Source organism: Anser cygnoides, chromosome 10 (assembly GCF_040182565.1).
Source record: "Anser cygnoides isolate HZ-2024a breed goose chromosome 10, Taihu_goose_T2T_genome, whole genome shotgun sequence".
Classification (NCBI taxonomy): domain Eukaryota; kingdom Metazoa; phylum Chordata; class Aves; order Anseriformes; family Anatidae; genus Anser; species Anser cygnoides.
In genome coordinates, this window is record NC_089882.1 from 19332550 (window position 1) to 19355954 (window position 23405).

Below are 23405 nucleotides of genomic sequence, written 5' to 3' on the forward strand. Positions count from 1 at the left end.
AGAGTCACTGCCCCAGCGGTGCCGGGGTTTCTCCTCCACACGCTCCTCTGCCGACCCTGAGGGAGAAGCAGGACGAGGGTGAGTCTGCAGCACGGGCCCGAGGTGTGCAACCCCTCCTCCCTCGGCAGCCCCCGGCAGCCCCCTCCTCCCTGCCCTCTCCCCAACTCACCAAATCGCACTGAGGCACGGCCCGAGCCCAGCAGCCTTTTATATGCTCCTCGCCCCCGCGGGTCGCCATGGCCAGCCATTGTGACATCACCACCGCACGCCCCCCGTTTGGGCAGGGACGCCCAAAGCTACCTGGCACCCGCTGTGACAGAGCCCCCGCCTCACAGGGGTGGCTGGAGGTGCCACGCTGGGGCCTGGGCCCTCGGCACCCAAGCAAGAGGGTGGCCGCTCTTGCAGCCGGCACAGGCTCAAATGCCGGGTCCCGCGACACGCGGCGGAGAGGAAGGATTGCTTCCCTCGGCCTGCTGGCAACGCTCCCCGTGCCACAGGCAGGAGCGGAGATGTCCCTCGGACAGGGCTGCAGCCCTGGAGTGGCGGCGCCTGCACCGCACCTTTGGGCCAGCATTGCCGCCCTCCGGGAGAGCCGCAGGACACCTGGCGTTTGGGTCACAGCTTGCTCCCTCCTCACGTCCTTCTCCTACAGAGTTTCTCGAGAGCAGGGTGAGACCAGAGCTCGTTGTCTCCCCCAGACATCAGCAAGAGACGTTACAAAGCCAGCGGTCTTAATCGTCTTTACTGCAGTTGACAGTCCAGTCTGAGCCCTGACTCCTTTCGCCAACTCTCACCATCAGGGTTCAAAGCCTCCTAATTAGAATCACAGAATCGTAGAATCATTAAGGGTGGAAACGTCCTTCAAGATCATCTGGTCCAACTATCCCCTACTACCAATGTCACCCACTAAACCATGTCCCTAAGCACCATGTGCAACCTTTCCTTGAACACCCCCAGGTGACTCCACTACTTCCCTGGGCAACCCGTTCCAATTCCTGACTATTCTTTCTGAGAAGAAATTGTAGTGGGCTTACTTGGCAAGTTTTGGTAGCAGGGGCCCATAGGGGTGGCCTCTGTGAGAAGAATCCAGAAGCTGCCCCATTTTAGATAAGGGCCCTGCTGCTGTCCAGAGCCAAGCCAATAAGCGACGTTGTTTGCGTCTCTGTGAGAGCATATTTAAGAAAGGGAAAAAACTGCTGCGGAACAGCAGCTGGGAGAGAGAGAGGAGTGAGAAACAGCCTTGCAGACCCCAAGGTCAGTGAAGGAGTGGGAGGAGGTGCTCCAGGCACCACAGCAGAAGTTCCCCTGCGGCCTGTGGTGAGGACCATGGTGAAGCAGGTTGTCCCCCTGCAGCCCACGGAGTAGCACGGTGGAGCAGGGTTCCACGCTGCAGCCCGTGGAAGAGGCCACGGTGGAGCAGGTGGACCTGCACTGAAGCAGGCTGCAGCCTGTGGAGGACCCCCGCCAGAGCAGATTGCGGGCCGGAGCCGCAGCCCGTGGAGAGGAGCCCACGCAGGAGCAGGTGACCTGGCAGGAGCTGCCGCCCGTGGGGGACCCAGGTTGGAGCAGTGTGCTCCTGATGGATGGACCCCGTGGTACGGACCCGTATCTGGAGCAGTTCTTGAAGAGCTGCTGCCTGTGGGAAGCCCACGCAGGATCACTTTGGGAACGACTGCATCCCACGTTGGAGCAGGGGAAGAGAGTGACCGAGAAGGAACGGCAGGGACAAAGTGCTACAGACTGACCACAACCGCCATTCCCCCATTCCCCTGCTCCGCTTGGTTAAAGAGGTAGAGGAGGGTGGATGGGGGGAAGGTGTTTTGGGTTTCTGTCTTTTGTTTCCCACTTCTCTAGCTTGTTAGTAATAGGAATAATTCTTAATGTCTCCCTTCTGTGAGTCTGTTTAGCCTGTCACAATAATTGTTGAGCGATGTCCCCATTCTTATCTCAACCCTTGAGCCCTTTGTATCGTTTTTTCCCCCCCTTTCCTGTTCAGGAGGGGGAGTGAGAGAGAGGCTGCGGTGGAACTTGGCTGCCCACCCGAGAAAACCACCGCTAATTTCCAAAGTAAACCTCTGGCGCAACTTGAGGCCATACTTTCTAGTCCTATCACTAGCTGTCTGTGAGAAGAGGCCGACCCCTAGCTCCCCACGACTTCCTTTAAGGTAGATGTGGAGAGCAGTAAAGTCTCCCCTGTGTTTTCCGTGTTAAGATCCCACTTTCGGATCCAAAGCTGACAAAAGAGCAAACGTTAGCGGGGGTGGGTACGGTAAGCCCCCAAGCCACCACGACAACACAACCCTTCCCGTCACCCAACCCCCCTCTAACCCCTCATATTTATAGTACTTAAAATGGGGAGGGAGGGGGCTTTCCTCACAAATAAGGCTTTGCACCTTAAAAATGCAGCTCTGCACCTTACAGTGCAACTGGGGGCCCTAAAAATAAGGCATTGCGCCCTGAAAATGACAGCCTGGGCCGTAAAAGTGAGGGTGTAAGCAATAAGAAGCCAGCTTTGTCTCCAGAGAGCAGTCTCAGGGCCCTGAACAAACGGGCTTGGTCCCTACAAAGGAGCCCCTGGGCCTGCAAACTGCGGGTTTCGGTGATTGTGTTGGGTCTGTCTAGGACGGAGTCACCTTTCCCTGCAGCAGCCCACACAGTGCTGTGCTCTGCGGTCGTAGCTGGAGCAGCACTGGTATCACTCCAGCGTTGTGTCTATTGCTGCATAGTGCTGGCACAGCATCAGGACTCCCTCCAAGCCCCCAAGAGCCAGCAGGCTGGGGGTGGGCAAGTGATGGGGAGGGGACATCGCCAGGGCAGCTGACCTAAACCAACCAAAGGGATATTCCATAACACCTGATGTCACACTCAGCAATAAAAGGGGGGCTCTCGTGGGGGAGGGGGCTGTCCTCCTGAACAACCGCTACGCGTTTTGAGGCCCTGCTTCCCAGGACGTGGCCGAACATCGCTCGTTGATGGGAAGTAGAGAATAACTTTTTTTTCTTTCTCTCTGTGCTTCCGCGCGGCCTTATTGCTTCTTTTGTTTCTTTTTTCTCCCCATTCCCTTTCCCTTTAATTAAATCGTTCTCATCTCAAACCTCGAGCTCTTTGTGTCGTATTTTCTCCCCCTTCCTCTTTGGGGGAGGGGGGGGTGGAGTGAGAGAGCGGTTGTGGTGGAGCTCGGCTGCCCACCCGAGTAAAACCACCACAGTCCTTTTTGGCACCCAACGTGGGGCTCGAGGGTTGAGATAACAGCAGAATTGATTAAAGTAGTTATAAGTAACATACTTGCTAGTCACAATGTTCGGTTTGCTGTTAATATTTTTATTGTATTGTATTGTTATTGTATTGTATTGTTAATATTTTTATTGTATTATTACATACAACATAGTCACACTAGTGACTATGACACGAGACACTAGTGTGACTATGTTGTATGTAGTCCGTTCTCTGTTCTCTTTTTTTCCTCTATATCCGATCGGAGAACGTGTTGAAATCTGTGTTTGGTTTCTTTATCATGCTGTGCTGTAACATGCTGGCCTTCAGTTTCGTCTGGTACTCAGGCCCTGTATTGTTATCATTCTGGTCTCCTGGAGATTATCTTTTTGGATATATTAAGAATTACACCGCCTTCTTTTTCTCCCCTAGTAGTCAATTTGTGAATAATATCGGGGGTGGTGCCTTCTTCTTCTCTCCCTGTGGGCTAATTGCAGCAGCAGTTGAGTATTTTGGATACCCTTGGTCGGATGTTATCCTCCTGTTACTAGTTCTAGTGTTTTTCTTCCTCCTTAAGGTCAAACAATTTATTAAGAATATCATCCAAGGACCTGCCCCGAGACAAAGTAGTTGTGGGTGGCAAGGTGTGTGGGGGGATATGGGCAGGTACGTGTCACGGTTTTCTCCTCCGATGGTTCTTAACTTCACCCCTGAACAAGTGCAAAATCCAAGAAAACTGGTAGAACGTTTGAAAGACGTACGCCCTGACCCTGGCAATACCAGAGAACTCCATCAGCTTGCTGCACTCTGCTGGGGTCTGGCTTACGCCTATCAAATGTCAATTGTCACTGCCCAGCACCCTCAAGGGGATAGGGAGGTTTCTGAATTTGACGACGAGATAACACAGACTGTGACCACCCCAGAGGACCAACCATCTATGGTATCAGTCGCCCCTATAGGCAAGACAAAACAATGGAAACGGAAGTCAGCTCGTTTAGTAAGGGAAGAAGCTCCTCCTAAGGAGGAGGGAGAAGAGAAAAAGGCAGGCAGCTCTAAAGCAGCGTCATCACAACAACGTCAGGGAGAAGAGACCGAAACCATAAATGAATCAGAAACCACTTGATCTCTATCCTTAAGCGAGTTGCGAGAAATACGAAAGGATTTCAGTGGTCATCCAGGTGAGCACATCCTCACCTGGCTGCTTCGATGCTGGGACACTGGGGCCAGTAGCCAACAACTAGAAGGCAGTGAAGCCAAGCAGCTGGGATCCCTCTCTAGAGAAAGGCTCATTGATAGAGTAATTGGGAGAGGGGCACAGGTTCTCAGCCTCTGGAGGCGACTCCTGGCAGCTGTGGAAGAAAGGTATCCCCAGAAGGAAGATATTGTATATCAAGTAGGCAAGTGGACCACTATGGATAAAGGTATCCAGCACCTGTGGGAATCAGCTGTGCTGGAGATGATTTATAGTGATTTGGACAATGCCCAGACACCTAAAGACCCTGATGAAGTCCAGTGCACAGCATCCATGTGGCAGAAGTTGGTACGGGCTGCACCCTCATCACATGCCAGCACACTGGCAGCAACGGATTGGGAGGAGGGGATGGGGCCAACAGTGGATACTATGTCCAACCAGCTTCATAAATATGAAGAAAATCTCTCTGCCCCAGTACGGGCCTGTATTTCAGCCGTGGAGAGACTGTCCCAATGGTTAGAAGAACACATAAGTTCCTCCTCACCTAGATGGAAGAATCTTTCAGCCATTAAGTGCCAGCATTCTCCGGCTCAAGCAAGGGAGAATCCAGGACGCACACCACGGGGTACCTTGTGGTTTTATTTACGTGACTATGGGGAAGATATGAGGAAGCGGGATGGTGAACCGACATCGGCCCTAGCTGTTCGGGTACATGAACTGCAGAAAGATACAGCAGCAAGAAAAGAGGCCCCTAGGAGGATCGCTGCCCCAGTTTCTGTTGGGCAGTCCCCCAGAGGCAGTAGAAGGGCTAGTATTACTCCTGACCCTGACGAAGAGACCTCTGCTTCACATTTGGAAGAATTAATTGACAGATGCTCCAACCAGGCCTAGTGGGGCCCTGCCTCTGGCCAGGTAGAGGAGAGGGACAACCGGATTTACTGGACTGTGTGGATTCGATGGCCTGGCACACCAGAACCGCAGAAATATAAAGCTTTAGTGGACACAGGCGCACAGCGTACCCTAATGCTGTCAGGCCACCAAGGGGCAGAACTCATCTCTACCTCTGGTGTGACAGGGGGATCCCAAGAGCTAACTGTGTTGGAAGCTGAAGTGAGTCTAACTGGGAATGAGTGGCAAAAGCACCGTATTGTGACTGGCCCAGAGGCTCCGTGCATCCTCGGCAGAGACTACCTCAAGAGAGGGTACTTCAAGGATTCAAAAGGGTACCAGTGGGCTTTTGGCATAGCTGGCTTGAGTACAGAGAAGATTAAGCAGCTGCCTACCCTGCCTGGTCTCTCAGAAGACCCTTCTGCTGTGGGATTGCTGAGGATTGAAGAACAGCAGGTGCCAATTGCGACTACAACTGTGCACCGGCGGCAATATCGCACCAACCGAGACTCCCTGATCCCTATCCATGAGTTAGTTCATCATCTGGAGAGCCAAGGAGTGATCAGCAAGACTCACTCGCCTTTTAATAGTCCTATACGGCCAGTGCAAAAGTCTAATGGCGAGTGGAGGCTAACAGTGGACTATCGGGGCCTGAATGAAGTCACGCCACCACTGAGTGCTGCAGTGCCAGACATGCTAGAACTCCAGTATGAACTAGAGTCAAAGGCAGCTAAGTGGTATGCTACAAAAGTGGTATGCTACAATCGATATCGCTAATGCATTTTTCTCCACCCCTCTGGCAGCAGCATGCAGACCACAGTTTGCTTTCGCTTGGAGGGGCATTGAGTACACTTGGAATCGACTGCCCCAGGGGTGGAAACACAGCCCTGCCATTTGCCATGGACTGATCCAGACGACACTGGAACTGGGGGACGCTCCTGAACACCTGCAGTACATCGATGGTATCATCGTGTGGGGTAACACAGCAGAAGAAGTTTTTGAGAAAGGGAAGAAAATAATTCAAATTCTCCTGAAAGCTGGCTTTGCTGTTAAACAGAATAAGGTCAAGGGACCCGCACAGGAAATCCAGTTCTTGGGGGTAAAATGGCAGGATGGACGTCGCCACATTCCGACGGATGTGATCAACAACATAACGGTTATGTCTCTGCCAAGTAGCAAAAAAGAAACACAAGCTTTCCTAGGCCTTGTGGGATTTTGGAGAATGCATGTGCCAGGCTATAGTCAGCTTGTGAGTCCTCTATATCGAGTGACTCGGAAGAGGATCTATATCGAGTGACTCGAAAGTGGGGCCCCGAGCAACAACAGGCCTTTGAACAACTCACACAAGAAATAGCTCGTGCAGTAGCCCTTGGGCCTGTCCATACCGGACCAGCTGTGCAAAACATACTTCACACTGCAGCTGGGGAGCATGGGCTCACCTGGAGCCTCTGGCAGAAGACCCCAGGAGAAACTCAAGGTTGACCTGTGGGTTTCTGGAGCCGGGGCTATCGAGGATCAGAAGCCAATTACACCCCAACTGAAAAGGAAATATTAACAGCATACGAGGGGATTCGAGCCGCTTCAGAAGTTGTTGGTACAGAAGCACAACTCCTCTTGGCCCCACGGCTACCTGTGCTACATTGGATGTTTAAAGGGAATATCCCCACTAGACGTCATGCAACCGACGCTACGTGGAGTAAGTGGGTAGCGTTAATTACACGGCGGGCTCGAATGGGGAAACCCAACCGCCCAGGAATCCTGGAAGAGATCATGGACTGGCCGGAGGGCAGGGATTTCGCAGTGCTGACAGAAGAGATAACCCACGCTGAAGAAGCACCACCGTACAATGAGTTGCCAGAAGACAGAAAGCAGTATGTGTTGTTCACTGACGGATCCTGCCGTGTGGTAGGGGGCCATCGGAAGTGGAAAGCTGCTGTGTGGAGTCCCACACGACAAGTTGTGGAGGCCATGGAAGGGGAAGGTGAGTCGACTCAGTGTGCAGAAATGAAAGCTATACAACTGGCCCTAGAGATTGCTGAAAGAGGAAAATGGCCAGTACTGTATCTCTACACTGACCCATGGATGGTGGCAAATGCTCTGTGGGGGTGGCTGCGGCAATGGAAACAGAACAACTGGCAGCGCAGAGGTAAACCTATCTGGGCTGCTACCCTGTGGCAAGATAGTGCTGCCCGGGTAGAAAACCTGGCTGTAAAGGTACGTCATGTAGATGCTCACATGCCTAAGAATCGTGCCACCGAAGAACGTCAGAACAACGAAGAAGTGGATCGAGCTTCGAAAATTGAAGTAGCCCAGGGGAGTACATACCGACAGTCCTTCCGGAAGAATGATAAGAAATTGGAAAAATAATTGGCCTTTTGGAAAGGCCCCTTTTGCGTCTCCTGCACCCAAGCTACTCTGACTACTACCTGTTACTGTTACTAAGAGCACAGTCCAAACGCTTCTTAAACTCTGACAGGCTTTGTGTCACGACTACGTCCTTGGGGAGCCTGTTCCAGTGCGCGACAACCCTCTCGGTGAAGAACCTCTTCCTGATATCCAGCATAAACCTCCCCTGCCACAGCTTGACACCGCTCCCTCGGGTCCTGTCGCTGGTAGCTAAAGGGAAGAGATCGGCGCCTGCCCCTCCACTCCCCCTCGTGAGGAAGCTGTAGGCCGCGATGAGGTCTCCCCTCAGCCTTTTCTTTTCCAGGCTGAACAGGTCAAGTGACCTCAGCCGCTCCTCGTACGTCTTCCCCTCTAGGCCCTTCACCATCTTCGTTGTCCTTCTCTGGCCACTCTCCAACAGTTTCACATCCTTTTTGTACTGTGGTGCCCAGAACCGTACACAGTACTCGAGGGGAGGCCGCACCAACACAGAGTAGCGTTGCAGCGCTGTGATCACCCACGTGTGCCACTGGGACGGAGCATGTCCAGAGTGCATTCAGCAGCCTGCTGTTCACTATCCGTTGTGAAAAAGGAGAGAAAAGTAAGCTTCAGGAGTCAGGAGGTAAACTCACACCATTCATTTCAAGTACAAGCAAAAAATTGATAACTACAGGAAAACAACCTTCCAGGTTGCAGATCAGCACGGGGGAAGACAGCTTCAGGAAGCCATTTACCTTCTCACTGTCTTCACTGACGGCCCTAGACACCAGCATTATGGAGCGCATCTCCGCAACAGGGGGCTCCTTCCAGTTTGAGCTGCTCTCCAATGCAAGTGGGAGGCTGTACAGTCGTCCCCTCGCGTGAAACTACGTACTCAGGAACGCTGCTCTGCTACTTCCAGATAAAGTTACTTGAAAAGCTGGATGTGAGGACCCAATTTCATTTCCAAGGGAAATAAAAATAAAAATAATAATACCACCACTGCACTTCCTGATGTCCTGCTTGTACCTGGAACGTTCTCTGTAGCTACTACATCTCTTCACTGTGCTGGAGAAGATGCGGGGACAGAGAGGCTCGCAGACACAGCTCATCTAGGCTAACTCACAGCCTCCTTAAGGCTGTATGCCTCGCAGTAGCTTTCCTTGTGCAAAACAATCCCTGGTGCCCCACAAAGCAGCTTGCCTTACTTGTGGGTGCCACGGAGCCCTCAAATACCAGCCTTGCAGTCTCACAAGCAGGATTGTGCCGGGTTGGCCGGTGCAAGAGCAAACGGACTGCCCAGCAGTATCATCATTTCCGAGGAAAGCATTAATCCGAGAACCCGAGAGGCCGTCTGCCCTGGAAGAGGAACTCCCAGAGTCCGATGGGACAAAGACAGGCAACACCACGTCCTCCAGCACCACACGGCTGGAGAAAGGGCACCGCGACATGAGTTTCTGGCGGAGTCCTTCGTTCTGCAGGAAAGGCCCTCCCAAAATCTCGCCTCGGCTCAGGGATTCACTCGCTTTCTGCCCCACCACGCCTCTCTCAGCACGGCCACTGCCACTGGAGGCAGTCGATCTCAAGCGAGGCGAGGGGCGCTCACCCCGCTCCACAGCGGTCCTGCTTGTGCGAGGCGTGTACAGCCCGTACCTGCGACCTTGGACTTCTCCGGCTCAGTGCTCAGCCTGTAGTTCTTCCTTGAGAGAGCAGGCCCAGCACCTCGCGACGTCATTCTTCACAGGCACCGGTGCCAGAGCGGGCATAAGACAGGCAGACGCCTCGACCCAAACCTGCTGGGGAGGATGCTGCCGTTAAACTTGTCCCTTTCTTGCAGGCTCACGAGCGTGGCCTGAGCAACCCGGATAAGCCGAAGCCGAGTCCTTGCGCTAACGGCAAGGCCATACAAGAGCCCAAAGCCGGCTGCCAGCCCTGTTCTCACCTGTCCCACCTCTTGCCAGCCCCGACCTCCTCTCCAGCGCTGCAGTGCTGTGATCACCCACGTGTGCCACTGGGAAAGAGCGTGTCCAGAGTGCTCGTCCCCGCTGCCATGGGCTCCCCTGCAAAGCAAGCAGCCTGGGGGAAGATGGGCGAGGGGAGCGGGGAGAGGCTGGCTCAGAACTGTATTGGGCTTGGGGGCTGGGGATTAGGGCCAGCACTTGGGGCTAGCGCATGCCTGGTTCTGCAGCGTGTTCTGGGCTGGCTGTAGGGATTTGGGGCTGGACGTTGTAATCATGATCGGGTTGTCCTCTGCTCTGGTCCAGGGTGGCTGGAGCCGCTGCTGCTCTTGGGCACTATGGAGCTGTGGGGCATCCCCACTCCTGTCAGTCTGAGGGTGCTGGAGCTGCTGCTCTCGGGTACCAGGGAGCCAAGGAGGGCCCCAGTCCTGCCTGGCTGGCGGTGCTGGGGCTGGTGCTGCCCGACGGTGGGGAGCCTCAGGAGGACCCCGGTGCCGCCTGGCTGCTTGCACTGTTGGTGCTGCATTCGGCAGCTAGGTAACAAATCGTCTTGTTGCTATTGCTTACATCACCCTCGGGGATTAGATGCCCACATCGGTGGCGAGCAGAACCTGTGCTTGAAACATCTTGGTATCTACCTTATTTTGTCATACCACTCCCCATTATTCCAAATTGTCAACAGCAGCCTTGCGAAGCCCATGCATGTGATAAGGCGCCGTGGTGCGTTATGATGCCCAAGTTCAACGTGGGTGGGGAGGGCAAGGAATTGTAACCGCGTGCAATTGTGGTTGTGCAACAATCACACCTAAGCATGGTTTTCACTTGGATGTGGGAGATGCAAGCTTGTATCGTACTGATTCTGACCTGAAAACTCATGGGCCTGCGCTAATGAATGCGCAGTTAGAAAGAGGGGTGTTTTAATGGAGAGAAACAGAGGGGTGTTTTAATGGAGTGCAACTTTGGAATCTCACAGGGAAAGTTCATACTACAATTCGTCAAAGACACTTTAATTTCGTGGCTCCTAACTCTACGTGCCATAGTCTACAGGGTGACGGTTGGCTAATAACTGGGACATGTGCAGCCCAAACGACATGTCTGGCTGTGTAGATCGTAACCCCTTCTGGACAATGTGATTAAGCCAAACGTGCTTACTGGAATTGCGTTGCTTTCCTAATCAATCTAATGGGGGGGAGGGAAGGAAGCAGGGAGACACGGCTTAGTCGTGCGAGTGAGGCTGAAGCCGACGCGCGTGTGATCTCTCAGCACAGATGGGATTGGCAGCAAGCTTTATTGTGATGGCGGCTGGGGACTGGAGCCAGGACGTGGGGCTGGAGCACGGCTGCTCCCGTGGCGTTGTTCAGGCCGGCCGTAGGGATTTGGGGCCCGATGTTGTAACCGGGAGCGGCTTCGCATCCGGACTGGCCCGGCGTGGCTGGAGCGGCTGCTGCGTTCAGGCACCGGGGAATCGCTGGAGGACCCCAATGCCGTTTCGCTTTCAAAGCTGCTGCTGCTGCTGCCCTGAGCACTGGGGGTTGTAGCACGTCTGCTCCCACGCCGTCTTTGGGTCTGCCTCTGGGTATTTGGGGCCTGATGTTGTAACGGGGAGCAGCTTCTTGTCCGGGCCGTCCCCTGCTGGCTGGAGCGTCGTCTCCGCCTAGGCCCTGGGGATCCACCGGGGGACCCCGATGCCGCCCCCCTGGCAGATCTGGTGCTGCTGCTGCTCCCAGCACCGTTTTCTGGTGCGTGGCTGCTCCTGCGTCGTCTTCGGGGCCGGCTCTGGGCATCTGGGGCTGGACGTTCCAGCGGTGAGCGGCTTCTTGACTGGGGTCGCCCCCGCTGGCCGGCGGGGAGTCTGCCTTCGGGCACCAAGGAGTGACTGGAGGTTCCTGGTGCCCTCCGACTGGCCAAGCTGGGGGTGCTGCTCCCAGCGCTGGGTTCTGCAGCACGGCTGCTCCTGCGGCATCTTCTGGGACTGTGCCAGGTGTCTTGGGCCTGATGTACAGGCTGGCAGATTGTCCCCTGTTCTGTCCCTGGCCTTCTCCTCTCAGTCTCCTGGGAACTGTGGGATGGCCCCGGTGCTGCCTGGCTGCTGGTGCTGCTGAGGCTGCTCCTTTCGGGTGCTGGGGAGCCACGGGAGGGCCCCAGAACCTCTGGACTGGAGGTGCTGGGGCCGGCGAGCCCCAGATTGCTACTGGAGGCTGTAAGGGGAGACAGGAAGGTGAGTGGGATGGACTTCCAGACCCACGGCAGTAGAGGCTCTGACCCGTCCAGGGTCAGAGAGACTCTGGCAAGACTGCCCTGAGCTCCTGCAGCCAGGCCTGGCCTGGCCACAGCCCAGCAGCATGAGGCCTTTGCCACTTACCAGTGCCCACGCCAGCGCAGCTGTCGCACTCCCAGGTGCCTGTGCTGTTGGTCAAGTTGGAGCAGCGCCGGTGGGTGCCTTCGGCAGCACAGGAGCGGCACAGGAGCAGCTGCCAGGGCCTGGGGAAGCAAAGAGTTGTGGGTGTGAGGACAAAGTGTCTGAGCCAGGGAGTGGCTGGCACATCCCTTGTGCTCTGTCCTGGCTCCCCCAGCATGTGCTGAGGCTGAGGACGTGGGCAGAGCCCCAGATGGCTGCTGAGGCAACTCACCCCTGTCCCTCCGCCTGCTCCCTGCCTTGTGGGTAAAGGCATTCGCTGACATCACAGCGCTGGTGCCTCTCTTGCAGCGATGCAAAGGCGTTGCCGTCCTCCCAGGTTGGTCCTCTGCAAGAGAAGGGAGGGAAATTGTCCAGTCCCTGGCCATGCGCAGCGCTTGTGCCCTCGTGTCTAGAGAGCAGGGCAGAGGGACACCAACCTGACTGGGATTCGGATCCCCATGATGGACATTTCGGAACGGAACTCCACCTGGTTTCTGCAGATGGGGCACTGGAAGTAGAGAATGCCTGCACTCACAGCTTGTCCCTGCAGAAGAAACACATGCGGTGAGAGGTGAGCGGGCCCTGGTGCTGCTGAGCACCTGCCGTGCGCGCAGGGTGAGGGGAGGGCTCCTACCTGGATGCAGCCCCGGTGGAACCAGGCGTGACTGCAGGCTGGGCACACCATGGTGTGGTAGGACTTGCTGTCCCCCACAGGGTCCATGCAGATGATGCAGATGGTGTCCTGCTCCGGAGCTGCCTGCACTGCCTGCTGAGGGCGGTGCTCCCAGCAGAAGGACCTGGCGGGGAGAGGGAAGGGAAGGGCAAGGTGAGAAGTGCTGGGCCTGCCGCGGTTGTGGCGAGGAGGGCAGAGGAACGTGAAGGAGCCCCAGGCCCATCCAGGCTCTGGCGCTGCCTCCGGCTCTGCCAGGCTGCTGGGAAGCACCAGCGTGGGGTCCTCTCTTGCTTGGCTGCTGCTGGCAGCCCTTACCTGTACTGCCCAAAGAACTGGGTGACGCATTCTCCCTCCGAGGCGCAGGGGAGATGGAAGCTGCGTTCACAGCCTGTCTCCGTGCAGGTGATGGTGGCCCCTCGCTCGCCACAAACGAAGCATTGCTGAAAAGAACACAGCAGCCCCATTAGCACCAGGCTCGATGCCGCCACCGCTGGCCCCACACCCCTGGGCAGGGCAGGGCACAGGGCGCGGGCGCTGCTGGGTCACGCTCTGCAGACCCCCCCTGGCGGACAAGGCTCGTCTGCCAGAGCAGCAGTTTGTCCCGGAGCAGGTTGGAAAGGCTGGGATTGCTGCCTTGGGGTCCAGGCTAAGCTCGCGGGAGCATCTCCTGGCCCAAACCTCCCTGTTCCCATCAGGTCCTCACCTTCTGGGATGCCCGCTTGATTGTGTGCTGTATATCCTTCAGTAAAAATCCCAAAATTCCGACGCGTAGTGATCGAAGCTGATAAAGGCCATTCGCAAGAGACTATAGAATGGAAAAAAGCAGGATCTCGTTAGGGGTCATAGTTGAAGGGACCGTCCCTGGTGGGATGCTGACGGGAACCCTGGGGGAACTCACCAGGCAAAACGTGTGGGCACAGAGTCCATTCCTTTTGTGTATGGGGCCGCAGATGTTCGGGTCAGCATCTGCCCGGCCACACAGCATGCATGCTGGAGGGGAGAGAGCAAATGGCACAGCCATTGAGCACCTTTGCGGGGCCAGGTGTCCCTGAGGGACTGTCCCCAAGGGCCTGTTCTGTCCCTGCCATGCTGGCTGATGGGCAGGGCCAGAGGCTGTGGAGGGGAAGGAGGCACAGCAGGCACAAGGGTCCCAGCAGGCACCCACAGCCCGACCTGGGCCCCCCCTGCCAAGGAGCAGAGGGGCCCTGCCCCGGGGTGGTTGGGGAGCCCCTGCCTGCCCCTGCCTCCCCTCTCGGCCACAGGCAGCCCTCCCAGCCCCTCCCCGCCCTCCTGTGGGACGGGATACTTTTCTCTCACCTTGCTCCCTCGAGTCGGGAGCCTTCCGCTTCATTTCAGACATGGTGCACTTGGACAGCGAGCACTTGGAGAGTCACTGCCCCAGCGGTGCCGGGGTTTCTCCTCCACACGCTCCTCTGCCGACCCTGAGGGAGAAGCAGGACGAGGGTGAGTCTGCAGCACGGGCCCGAGGTGTGCAACCCCTCCTCCCTCGGCAGCCCCCGGCAGCCCCCTCCTCCCTGCCCTCTCCCCAACTCACCAAATCGCACTGAGGCACGGCCCGAGCCCAGCAGCCTTTTATATGCTCCTCGCCCCCGCGGGTCGCCATGGCCAGCCATTGTGACATCACCACCGCACGCCCCCCGTTTGGGCAGGGACGCCCAAAGCTACCTGGCACCCACTGTGACAGAGCCCCCGCCTCACAGGGGTGGCTGGAGGTGCCACGCTGGGGCCTGGGCCCTCGGCACCCAAGCAAGAGGGTGGCCGCTCTTGCAGCCGGCACAGGCTCAAATGCCGGGTCCCGCGACACGCGGCGGAGAGGAAGGATTGCTTCCCTCGGCCTGCTGGCAACGCTCCCCGTGCCACAGGCAGGAGCGGAGATGTCCCTCGGACAGGGCTGCAGCCCTGGAGTGGCGGCGCCTGCACCGCACCTTTGGGCCAGCATTGCCGCCCTCCGGGAGAGCCGCAGGACACCTGGCGTTTGGGTCACAGCTTGCTCCCTCCTCACGTCCTTCTCCTACAGAGTTTCTCGAGAGCAGGGTGAGACCAGAGCTCGTTGTCTCCCCCAGACATCAGCAAGAGACGTTACAAAGCCAGCGGTCTTAATCGTCTTTACTGCAGTTGACAGTCCAGTCTGAGCCCTGACTCCTTTCGCCAACTCTCACCATCAGGGTTCAAAGCCTCCTAATTAGAATCACAGAATCGTAGAATCATTAAGGGTGGAAACGTCCTTCAAGATCATCTGGTCCAACTATCCCCTACTACCAATGTCACCCACTAAACCATGTCCCTAAGCACCATGTGCAACCTTTCCTTGAACACCCCCAGGTGACTCCACTACTTCCCTGGGCAACCCGTTCTAATTCCTGACTATTCTTTCTGAGAAGAAATTGTAGTGGGCTTACTTGGCAAGTTTTGGTAGCAGGGGCCCATAGGGGTGGCCTCTGTGAGAAGAATCCAGAAGCTGCCCCATTTTAGATAAGGGCCCTGCTGCTGTCCAGAGCCAAGCCAATAAGCGACGTTGTTTGCGTCTCTGTGAGAGCATATTTAAGAAAGGGAAAAAACTGCTGCGGAACAGCAGCTGGGAGAGAGAGAGGAGTGAGAAACAGCCTTGCAGACCCCAAGGTCAGTGAAGGAGTGGGAGGAGGTGCTCCAGGCACCACAGCAGAAGTTCCCCTGCGGCCTGTGGTGAGGACCATGGTGAAGCAGGTTGTCCCCCTGCAGCCCACGGAGTAGCACGGTGGAGCAGGGTTCCACGCTGCAGCCCGTGGAAGAGGCCACGGTGGAGCAGGTGGACCTGCACTGAAGCAGGCTGCAGCCTGTGGAGGACCCCCGCCAGAGCAGATTGCGGGCCGGAGCCGCAGCCCGTGGAGAGGAGCCCACGCAGGAGCAGGTGACCTGGCAGGAGCTGCCGCCCGTGGGGGACCCAGGTTGGAGCAGTGTGCTCCTGATGGATGGACCCCGTGGTACGGACCCGTATCTGGAGCAGTTCTTGAAGAGCTGCTGCCTGTGGGAAGCCCACGCAGGATCACTTTGGGAACGACTGCATCCCACGTTGGAGCAGGGGAAGAGAGTGACCGAGAAGGAACGGCAGGGACAAAGTGCTACAGACTGACCACAACCGCCATTCCCCCATTCCCCTGCTCCGCTTGGTTAAAGAGGTAGAGGAGGGTGGATGGGGGGAAGGTGTTTTGGGTTTCTGTCTTTTGTTTCCCACTTCTCTAGCTTGTTAGTAATAGGAATAATTCTTAATGTCTCCCTTCTGTGAGTCTGTTTAGCCTGTCACAATAATTGTTGAGCGATGTCCCCATTCTTATCTCAACCCTTGAGCCCTTTGTATCGTTTTTTCCCCCCTTTCCTGTTCAGGAGGGGGAGTGAGAGAGAGGCTGCGGTGGAACTTGGCTGCCCACCCGAGAAAACCACCGCTAATTTCCAAACTAAACCTCTGGCGCAACTTGAGGCCATACTTTCTAGTCCTATCACTAGTTGTCTGTGAGAAGAGGCCGACCCCTAGCTCCCCACGACTTCCTTTAAGGTAGATGTGGAGAGCAGTAAAGTCTCCCCTGTGTTTTCCGTGTTAAGATCCCACTTTCGGATCCAAAGCTGACAAAAGAGCAAACATTAGCGGGGGTGGGTACGGTAAGCCCCCAAGCCACCACGACAACACAACCCTTCCCGTCACCCAACCCCCCTCTAACCCCTCATATTTATAGTACTTAAAATGGGGAGGGAGGGGGCTTTCCTCACAAATAAGGCTTTGCACCTTAAAAATGCAGCTCTGCACCTTACAGTGCAACTGGGGGCCCTAAAAATAAGGCATTGCGCCCTGAAAATGACAGCCTGGGCCGTAAAAGTGAGGGTGTAAGCAATAAGAAGCCAGCTTTGTCTCCAGAGAGCAGTCTCAGGGCCCTGAACAAACGGGCTTGGTCCCTACAAAGGAGCCCCTGGGCCTGCAAACTGCGGGTTTCGGTGATTGTGTTGGGTCTGTCTAGGACGGAGTCACCTTTCCCTGCAGCAGCCCACACAGTGCTGTGCTCTGCGGTCGTAGCTGGAGCAGCACTGGTATCACTCCAGCGTTGTGTCTATTGCTGCATAGTGCTGGCACAGCATCAGGACTCCCTCCAAGCCCCCAAGAGCCAGCAGGCTGGGGGTGGGCAAGTGATGGGGAGGGGACATCGCCAGGGCAGCTGACCTAAACCAACCAAAGGGATATTCCATAACACCTGATGTCACACTCAGCAATAAAAGGGGGGCTCTCGTGGGGGAGGGGGCTGTCCTCCTGAACAACCGCTACGCGTTTTGAGGCCCTGCTTCCCAGGACGTGGCCGAACATCGCTCGTTGATGGGAAGTAGAGAATAACTTTTTTTTCTTTCTCTCTGTGCTTCCGCGCGGCCTTATTGCTTCTTTTGTTTCTTTTTTCTCCCCATTCCCTTTCCCTTTAATTAAATCGTTCTCATCTCAAACCTCGAGCTCTTTGTGTCGTATTTTCTCCCCCTTCCTCTTTGGGGGAGGGGGGGGTGGAGTGAGAGAGCGGTTGTGGTGGAGCTCGGCTGCCCACCCGAGTAAAACCACCACAGTCCTTTTTGGCACCCAACGTGGGGCTCGAGGGTTGAGATAACAGCAGAATTGATTAAAGTAGTTATAAGTAACATACTTGCTAGTCACAATGTTCGGTTTGCTGTTAATATTTTTATTGTATTGTATTGTTATTGTATTGTATTGTTAATATTTTTATTGTATTATTACATACAACATAGTCACACTAGTGACTATGACACGAGACACTAGTGTGACTATGTTGTATGTAGTCCGTTCTCTGTTCTCTTTTTTTCCTCTATATCCGATCGGAGAACGTGTTGAAATCTGTGTTTGGTTTCTTTATCATGCTGTGCTGTAACATGCTGGCCTTCAGTTTTGTCTGGTACTCAGGCCCTGTATTGTTATCATTCTGGTCTCCTGGAGATTATCTTTTTGGATATATTAAGAATTACACCGCCTTCTTTTTCTCCCCTAGTAGTCAATTTGTGAATAATATCGGGGGTGGTGCCTTCTTCTTCTCTCCCTGTGGGCTAATTGCAGCAGCCTTTGAGTATTTTGGATACCCTTGGTCGGATGTTATCCTCCTGTTACTAGTTCTAGTGTTTTTCTTCCTCCCTAAGGTCAAACAATTTATTAAGAATATCATCCAAGGACCTGCCCCGAGACAAAGTAGTTGTGGGTGGCAAGGTGTGTGGGGGGATATGGGCAGGTACGTGTCACGGTTTTCTCCTCCGATGGTTCTTAACTTCACCCCTGAACAAGTGCAAAATCCAAGAAAACTGGTAGAACGTTTGAAAGACGTACGCCCTGACCCTGGCAATACCAGAGAACTCCATCAGCTTGCTGCACTCTGCTGGGGTCTGGCTTACGCCTATCAAATGTCAATTATCACTGCCCAGCACCCTCAAGGGGATAAGGAGGTTTCTGAATTTGACGACGAGATAACACAGACTGTGACCACCCCAGAGGACCAACCATCTATGGTATCAGTCGCCCCTATAGGCAAGACAAAACAATGGAAACGGAAGTCAGCTCGTTTAGTAAGGGAAGAAGCTCCTCCTAAGGAGGAGGGAGAAGAGAAAAAGGCAGGCAGCTCTAAAGCAGCGTCATCACAACAACGTCAGGGAGAAGAGACCGAAACCATAAATGAATCAGAAACCACTTGATCTCTATCCTTAAGCGAGTTGCGAGAAATACGAAAGGATTTCAGTGGTCATCCAGGTGAGCACATCCTCACCTGGCTGCTTCGATGCTGGGACACTGGGGCCAGTAGCCAACAACTAGAAGGCAGTGAAGCCAAGCAGCTGGGATCCCTCTCTAGAGAAAGGCTCATTGATAGAGTAATTGGGAGAGGGGCACAGGTTCTCAGCCTCTGGAGGCGACTCCTGGCAGCTGTGGAAGAAAGGTATCCCCAGAAGGAAGATATTGTATATCAAGTAGGCAAGTGGACCACTATGGATAAAGGTATCCAGCACCTGTGGGAATCAGCTGTGCTGGAGATGATTTATAGTGATTTGGACAATGCCCAGACACCTAAAGACCCTGATGAAGTCCAGTGCACAGCATCCATGTGGCAGAAGTTGGTACGGGCTGCACCCTCATCACATGCCAGCACACTGGCAGCAACGGATTGGGAGGAGGGGATGGGGCCAACAGTGGATACTATGTCCAACCAGCTTCATAAATATGAAGAAAATCTCTCTGCCCCAGTACGGGCCTGTTTTTCAGCCGTGGAGAGACTGTCCCAATGGTTAGAAGAACACATAAGTTCCTCCTCACCTAGATGGAAGAATCTTTCAGCCATTAAGTGCCAGCATTCTCCGGCTCAAGCAAGGGAGAATCCAGGACGCACACCACGGGGTACCTTGTGGTTTTATTTACGTGACTATGGGGAAGATATGAGGAAGCGGGATGGTGAACCGACATCGGCCCTAGCTGTTCGGGTACATGAACTGCAGAAAGATACAGCAGCAAGAAAAGAGGCCCCTAGGAGGATCGCTGCCCCAGTTTCTGTTGGGCAGTCCCCCAGAGGCAGTAGAAGGGCTAGTATTACTCCTGACCCTGACGAAGAGACCTCTGCTTCACATTTGGAAGAATTAATTGACAGATGCTCCAACCAGGCCTAGTGGGGCCCTGCCTCTGGCCAGGTAGAGGAGAGGGACAACCGGATTTACTGGACTGTGTGGATTCGATGGCCTGGCACACCAGAACCGCAGAAATATAAAGCTTTAGTGGACACAGGCGCACAGCGTACCCTAATGCTGTCAGGCCACCAAGGGGCAGAACTCATCTCTACCTCTGGTGTGACAGGGGGATCCCAAGAGCTAACTGTGTTGGAAGCTGAAGTGAGTCTAACTGGGAATGAGTGGCAAAAGCACCGTATTGTGACTGGCCCAGAGGCTCCGTGCATCCTCGGCAGAGACTACCTCAAGAGAGGGTACTTCAAGGATTCAAAAGGGTACCAGTGGGCTTTTGGCATAGCTGGCTTGAGTACAGAGAAGATTAAGCAGCTGCCTACCCTGCCTGGTCTCTCAGAAGACCCTTCTGCTGTGGGATTGCTGAGGATTGAAGAACAGCAGGTGCCAATTGCGACTACAACTGTGCACCGGCGGCAATATCGCACCAACCGAGACTCCCTGATCCCTATCCATGAGTTAGTTCATCATCTGGAGAGCCAAGGAGTGATCAGCAAGACTCACTCGCCTTTTAATAGTCCTATACGGCCAGTGCAAAAGTCTAATGGCGAGTGGAGGCTAACAGTGGACTATCGGGGCCTGAATGAAGTCACGCCACCACTGAGTGCTGCAGTGCCAGACATGCTAGAACTCCAGTATGAACTAGAGTCAAAGGCAGCTAAGTGGTATGCTACAAAAGTGGTATGCTACAATCGATATCGCTAATGCGTTTTTCTCCACCCCTCTGGCAGCAGCACGCAGACCACAGTTTGCTTTCACTTGGAGGGGCATTGAGTACACTTGGAATCGACTGCCCCAGGGGTGGAAACACAGCCCTGCCATTTGCCATGGACTGATCCAGACGACACTGGAACTGGGGGACGCTCCTGAACACCTGCAGTACATCGATGGTATCATCGTGTGGGGTAACACAGCAGAAGAAGTTTTTGAGAAAGGGAAGAAAATAATTCAAATTCTCCTGAAAGCTGGCTTTGCTGTTAAACAGAATAAGGTCAAGGGACCCGCACAGGAAATCCAGTTCTTGGGGGTAAAATGGCAGGATGGACGTCGCCACATTCCGACGGATGTGATCAACAACATAACGGTTATGTCTCTGCCAATTAGCAAAAAAGAAACACAAGCTTTCCTAGGCCTTGTGGGATTTTGGAGAATGCATGTGCCAGGCTATAGTCAGCTTGTGAGTCCTCTATATCGAGTGACTCGGAAGAGGATCTATATCGAGTGACTCGAAAGTGGGGCCCCGAGCAACAACAGGCCTTTGAACAACTCACACAAGAAATAGCTCGTGCAGTAGCCCTTGGGCCGGTTCCATACCGGACCAACTGTGCAAAACATACTTCACACTGCAGCTGGGGAGCATGGGCTCACCTGGAGCCTCTGGCAGAAGACCCCAGGAGAAACTCAAGGTTGACCTGTGGGTTTCTGGAGCCGGGGCTATCGAGGATCAGAAGCCAATTACACCCCAACTGAAAAGGAAATATTAACAGCATACGAGGGGATTCGAGCCGCTTCAGAAGTTGTTGGTACAGAAGCACAACTCCTCTTGGCCCCACGGCTACCTGTGCTACATTGGATGTTTAAAGGGAATATCCCCACTACACGTCATGCAACCGACGCTACGTGGAGTAAGTGGGTAGCGTTAATTACACGGCGGGCTCGAATGGGGAAACCCAACCGCCCAGGAATCCTGGAAGAGATCATGGACTGGCCGGAGGGCAGGGATTTCGCAGTGCTGACAGAAGAGGTAACCCACGCTGAAGAAGCACCACCGTACAATGAGTTGCCAGAAGACAGAAAGCAGTATGTGTTGTTCACTGACGGATCCTGCCGTGTGGTAGGGGGCCATCGGAAGTGGAAAGCTGCTGTGTGGAGTCCCACACGACAAGTTGTGGAGGCCATGGAAGGGGAAGGTGAGTCGAGTCAGTATGCAGAAATGAAAGCTATACAACTGGCCCTAGAGATTGCTGAAAGAGGAAAATGGCCAGTACTGTATCTCTACACTGACCCATGGATGGTGGCAAATGCTCTGTGGGGGTGGCTGCGGCAATGGAAACAGAACAACTGGCAGCGCAGAGGTAAACCTATCTGGGCTGCTACCCTGTGGCAAGATAGTGCTGCCCGGGTAGAAAACCTGGCTGTAAAGGTACGTCATGTAGATGCTCACATGCCTAAGAATCGTGCCACCGAAGAACGTCAGAACAACGAAGAAGTGGATCGAGCTTCGAAAATTGAAGTAGCCCAGGGGAGTACATACCGACAGTCCTTCCGGAAGAATGATAAGAAATTGGAAAAATAATTGGCCTTTTGGAAAGGCCCCTTTTGCGTCTCCTGCACCCAAGCTACTCTGACTACTACCTGTTACTGTTACTAAGAGCACAGTCCAAACGCTTCTTAAACTCTGACAGGCTTTGTGTCACGACTACGTCCTTGGGGAGCCTGTTCCAGTGCGCGACAACCCTCTCGGTGAAGAACCTCTTCCTGATATCCAGCATAAACCTCCCCTGCCACAGCTTGACACCGCTCCCTCGGGTCCTGTCGCTGGTCGCTAAAGGGAAGAGATCGGCGCCTGCCCCTCCGCTCCCCCTCGTGAGGAAGCTGTAGGCCGCGATGAGGTCTCCCCTCAGCCTTTTCTTTTCCAGGCTGAACAGGTCAAGTGACCTCAGCCGCTCCTCGTACGTCTTCCTCTCTAGGCCCTTCACCATCTTCGTTGTCCTTCTCTGGCCACTCTCCAACAGTTTCACATCCTTTTTGTACTGTGGTGCCCAGAACCGTACACAGTACTCGAGGGGAGGCCACACCAGCGCAGAGCAGAGCAGGACAATCCCTTACCTCGACTGTGCTTGGTGCACCCCAGGGTATGGTAGGCCCACCTGGCTGCCAGAAGTATTTGAGTGTTTGAGTATTGCATTGAGTAATTCAGTAGCTTTTGGAAGCCAAAGTTCCCTTCGTGATGTTCACATGTTGCGTATATGACTGTGATCAATGAATATTGTAGTACGCTCCAGTTTCTAGGATGTTACACCTAGGTGAGTGTAACTTGCAGTCTTGGATACTCACTGGGTCAGACTGTTTGTCGTCCCTTCATAACACCTAAGGGACAACAAATGTGTGTTTTCAGTTTGTGTCATTCTTTTTAGAAGCTGGATAACTTTCACCTTTAGGGATCAGGGTCTTTGTTAACAAAGACTGAGATACGCACCTGGAGTTCTTTTTCCCAAACCTTATTTTTCTTCAGTAAATGAGAGTAAGTGTCACATAGCCAAGAGGATACAACTAAATTTGCGTTACGTTTGAGGAGAAATGTGCCAGAATTAAGGGAACATTGCTTGATTTCTAATCTTTTTGGGGTAAACCTTTTCTATTTGTCAGTAGAAAGGAGCTCTGTGGTTTTGTAATATTTTTTTTTCTTTTCAGAGGGATGTCAGTTTCAGTTTTGGTGTATCATCCTAGAGTCCCTTTCTTGCAAATTGCCAATGTTTTGCTGTCAAAGGGATTTAAAGAGATTTTGATAAGTTACTGTCTGAAGTCTTGTGTTGAATTGTTAAGCAAAACATGCTGTTTGTCTGTAAACAGGTAAGTGACTCCTGCTGTTAGACATAGGGTAGTCTCCAGCAGTTGCTTTGTTTTAAGAGGGCAGTGCTGCTAGCAGAAGGGTCTTTGACAGTTGTCATCTGTGCACTTCTGATGATCACACAGGAACTGATCTCAAGGGCTTTTTATTGAGGAAACCAATTATATGGTTTTCAAGATAACAGCCGTTTTTGTGGTGATAACAAGGGCTATTGCATCAAGCAGCAGTCTCAACTTCATAATTCTCGTTGCTTTGTCGGAATAGTTTTCTGAAAGGAGCAGTTCTGGTCAGCTATAAATGTGTGATTTGAAGAATGGTGGTTTGTATGCTCATCATTTCGCCTGGCTTCGGAAAAACCGGGGTGCTCTTGGTTTGCACTGAGTCAGAATGGCCGCAAG

General features: G+C 54.0%; 2 protein-coding genes across 6 annotated transcripts in view; one reads left to right on the forward strand and one right to left on the reverse strand.

Annotated features, from left to right (window-relative positions):
• Positions 1-23405, forward strand: part of IARS1 (isoleucyl-tRNA synthetase 1) — a 133217-nt gene that overhangs the window by 19758 nt on the left and 90054 nt on the right. The gene's annotated exons all lie outside the window — the stretch shown is intronic.
• On the reverse strand, positions 10903-13220 carry LOC136791631 (uncharacterized). Its single transcript, XM_067003366.1, is given in 6 exon segments — positions 10903-11813; positions 11978-12096; positions 12246-12359; positions 12451-12583; positions 12586-12635; positions 12637-13220. Coding segments are annotated over 6 exon segments (1722 nt in total). The 5' UTR covers positions 13032-13220.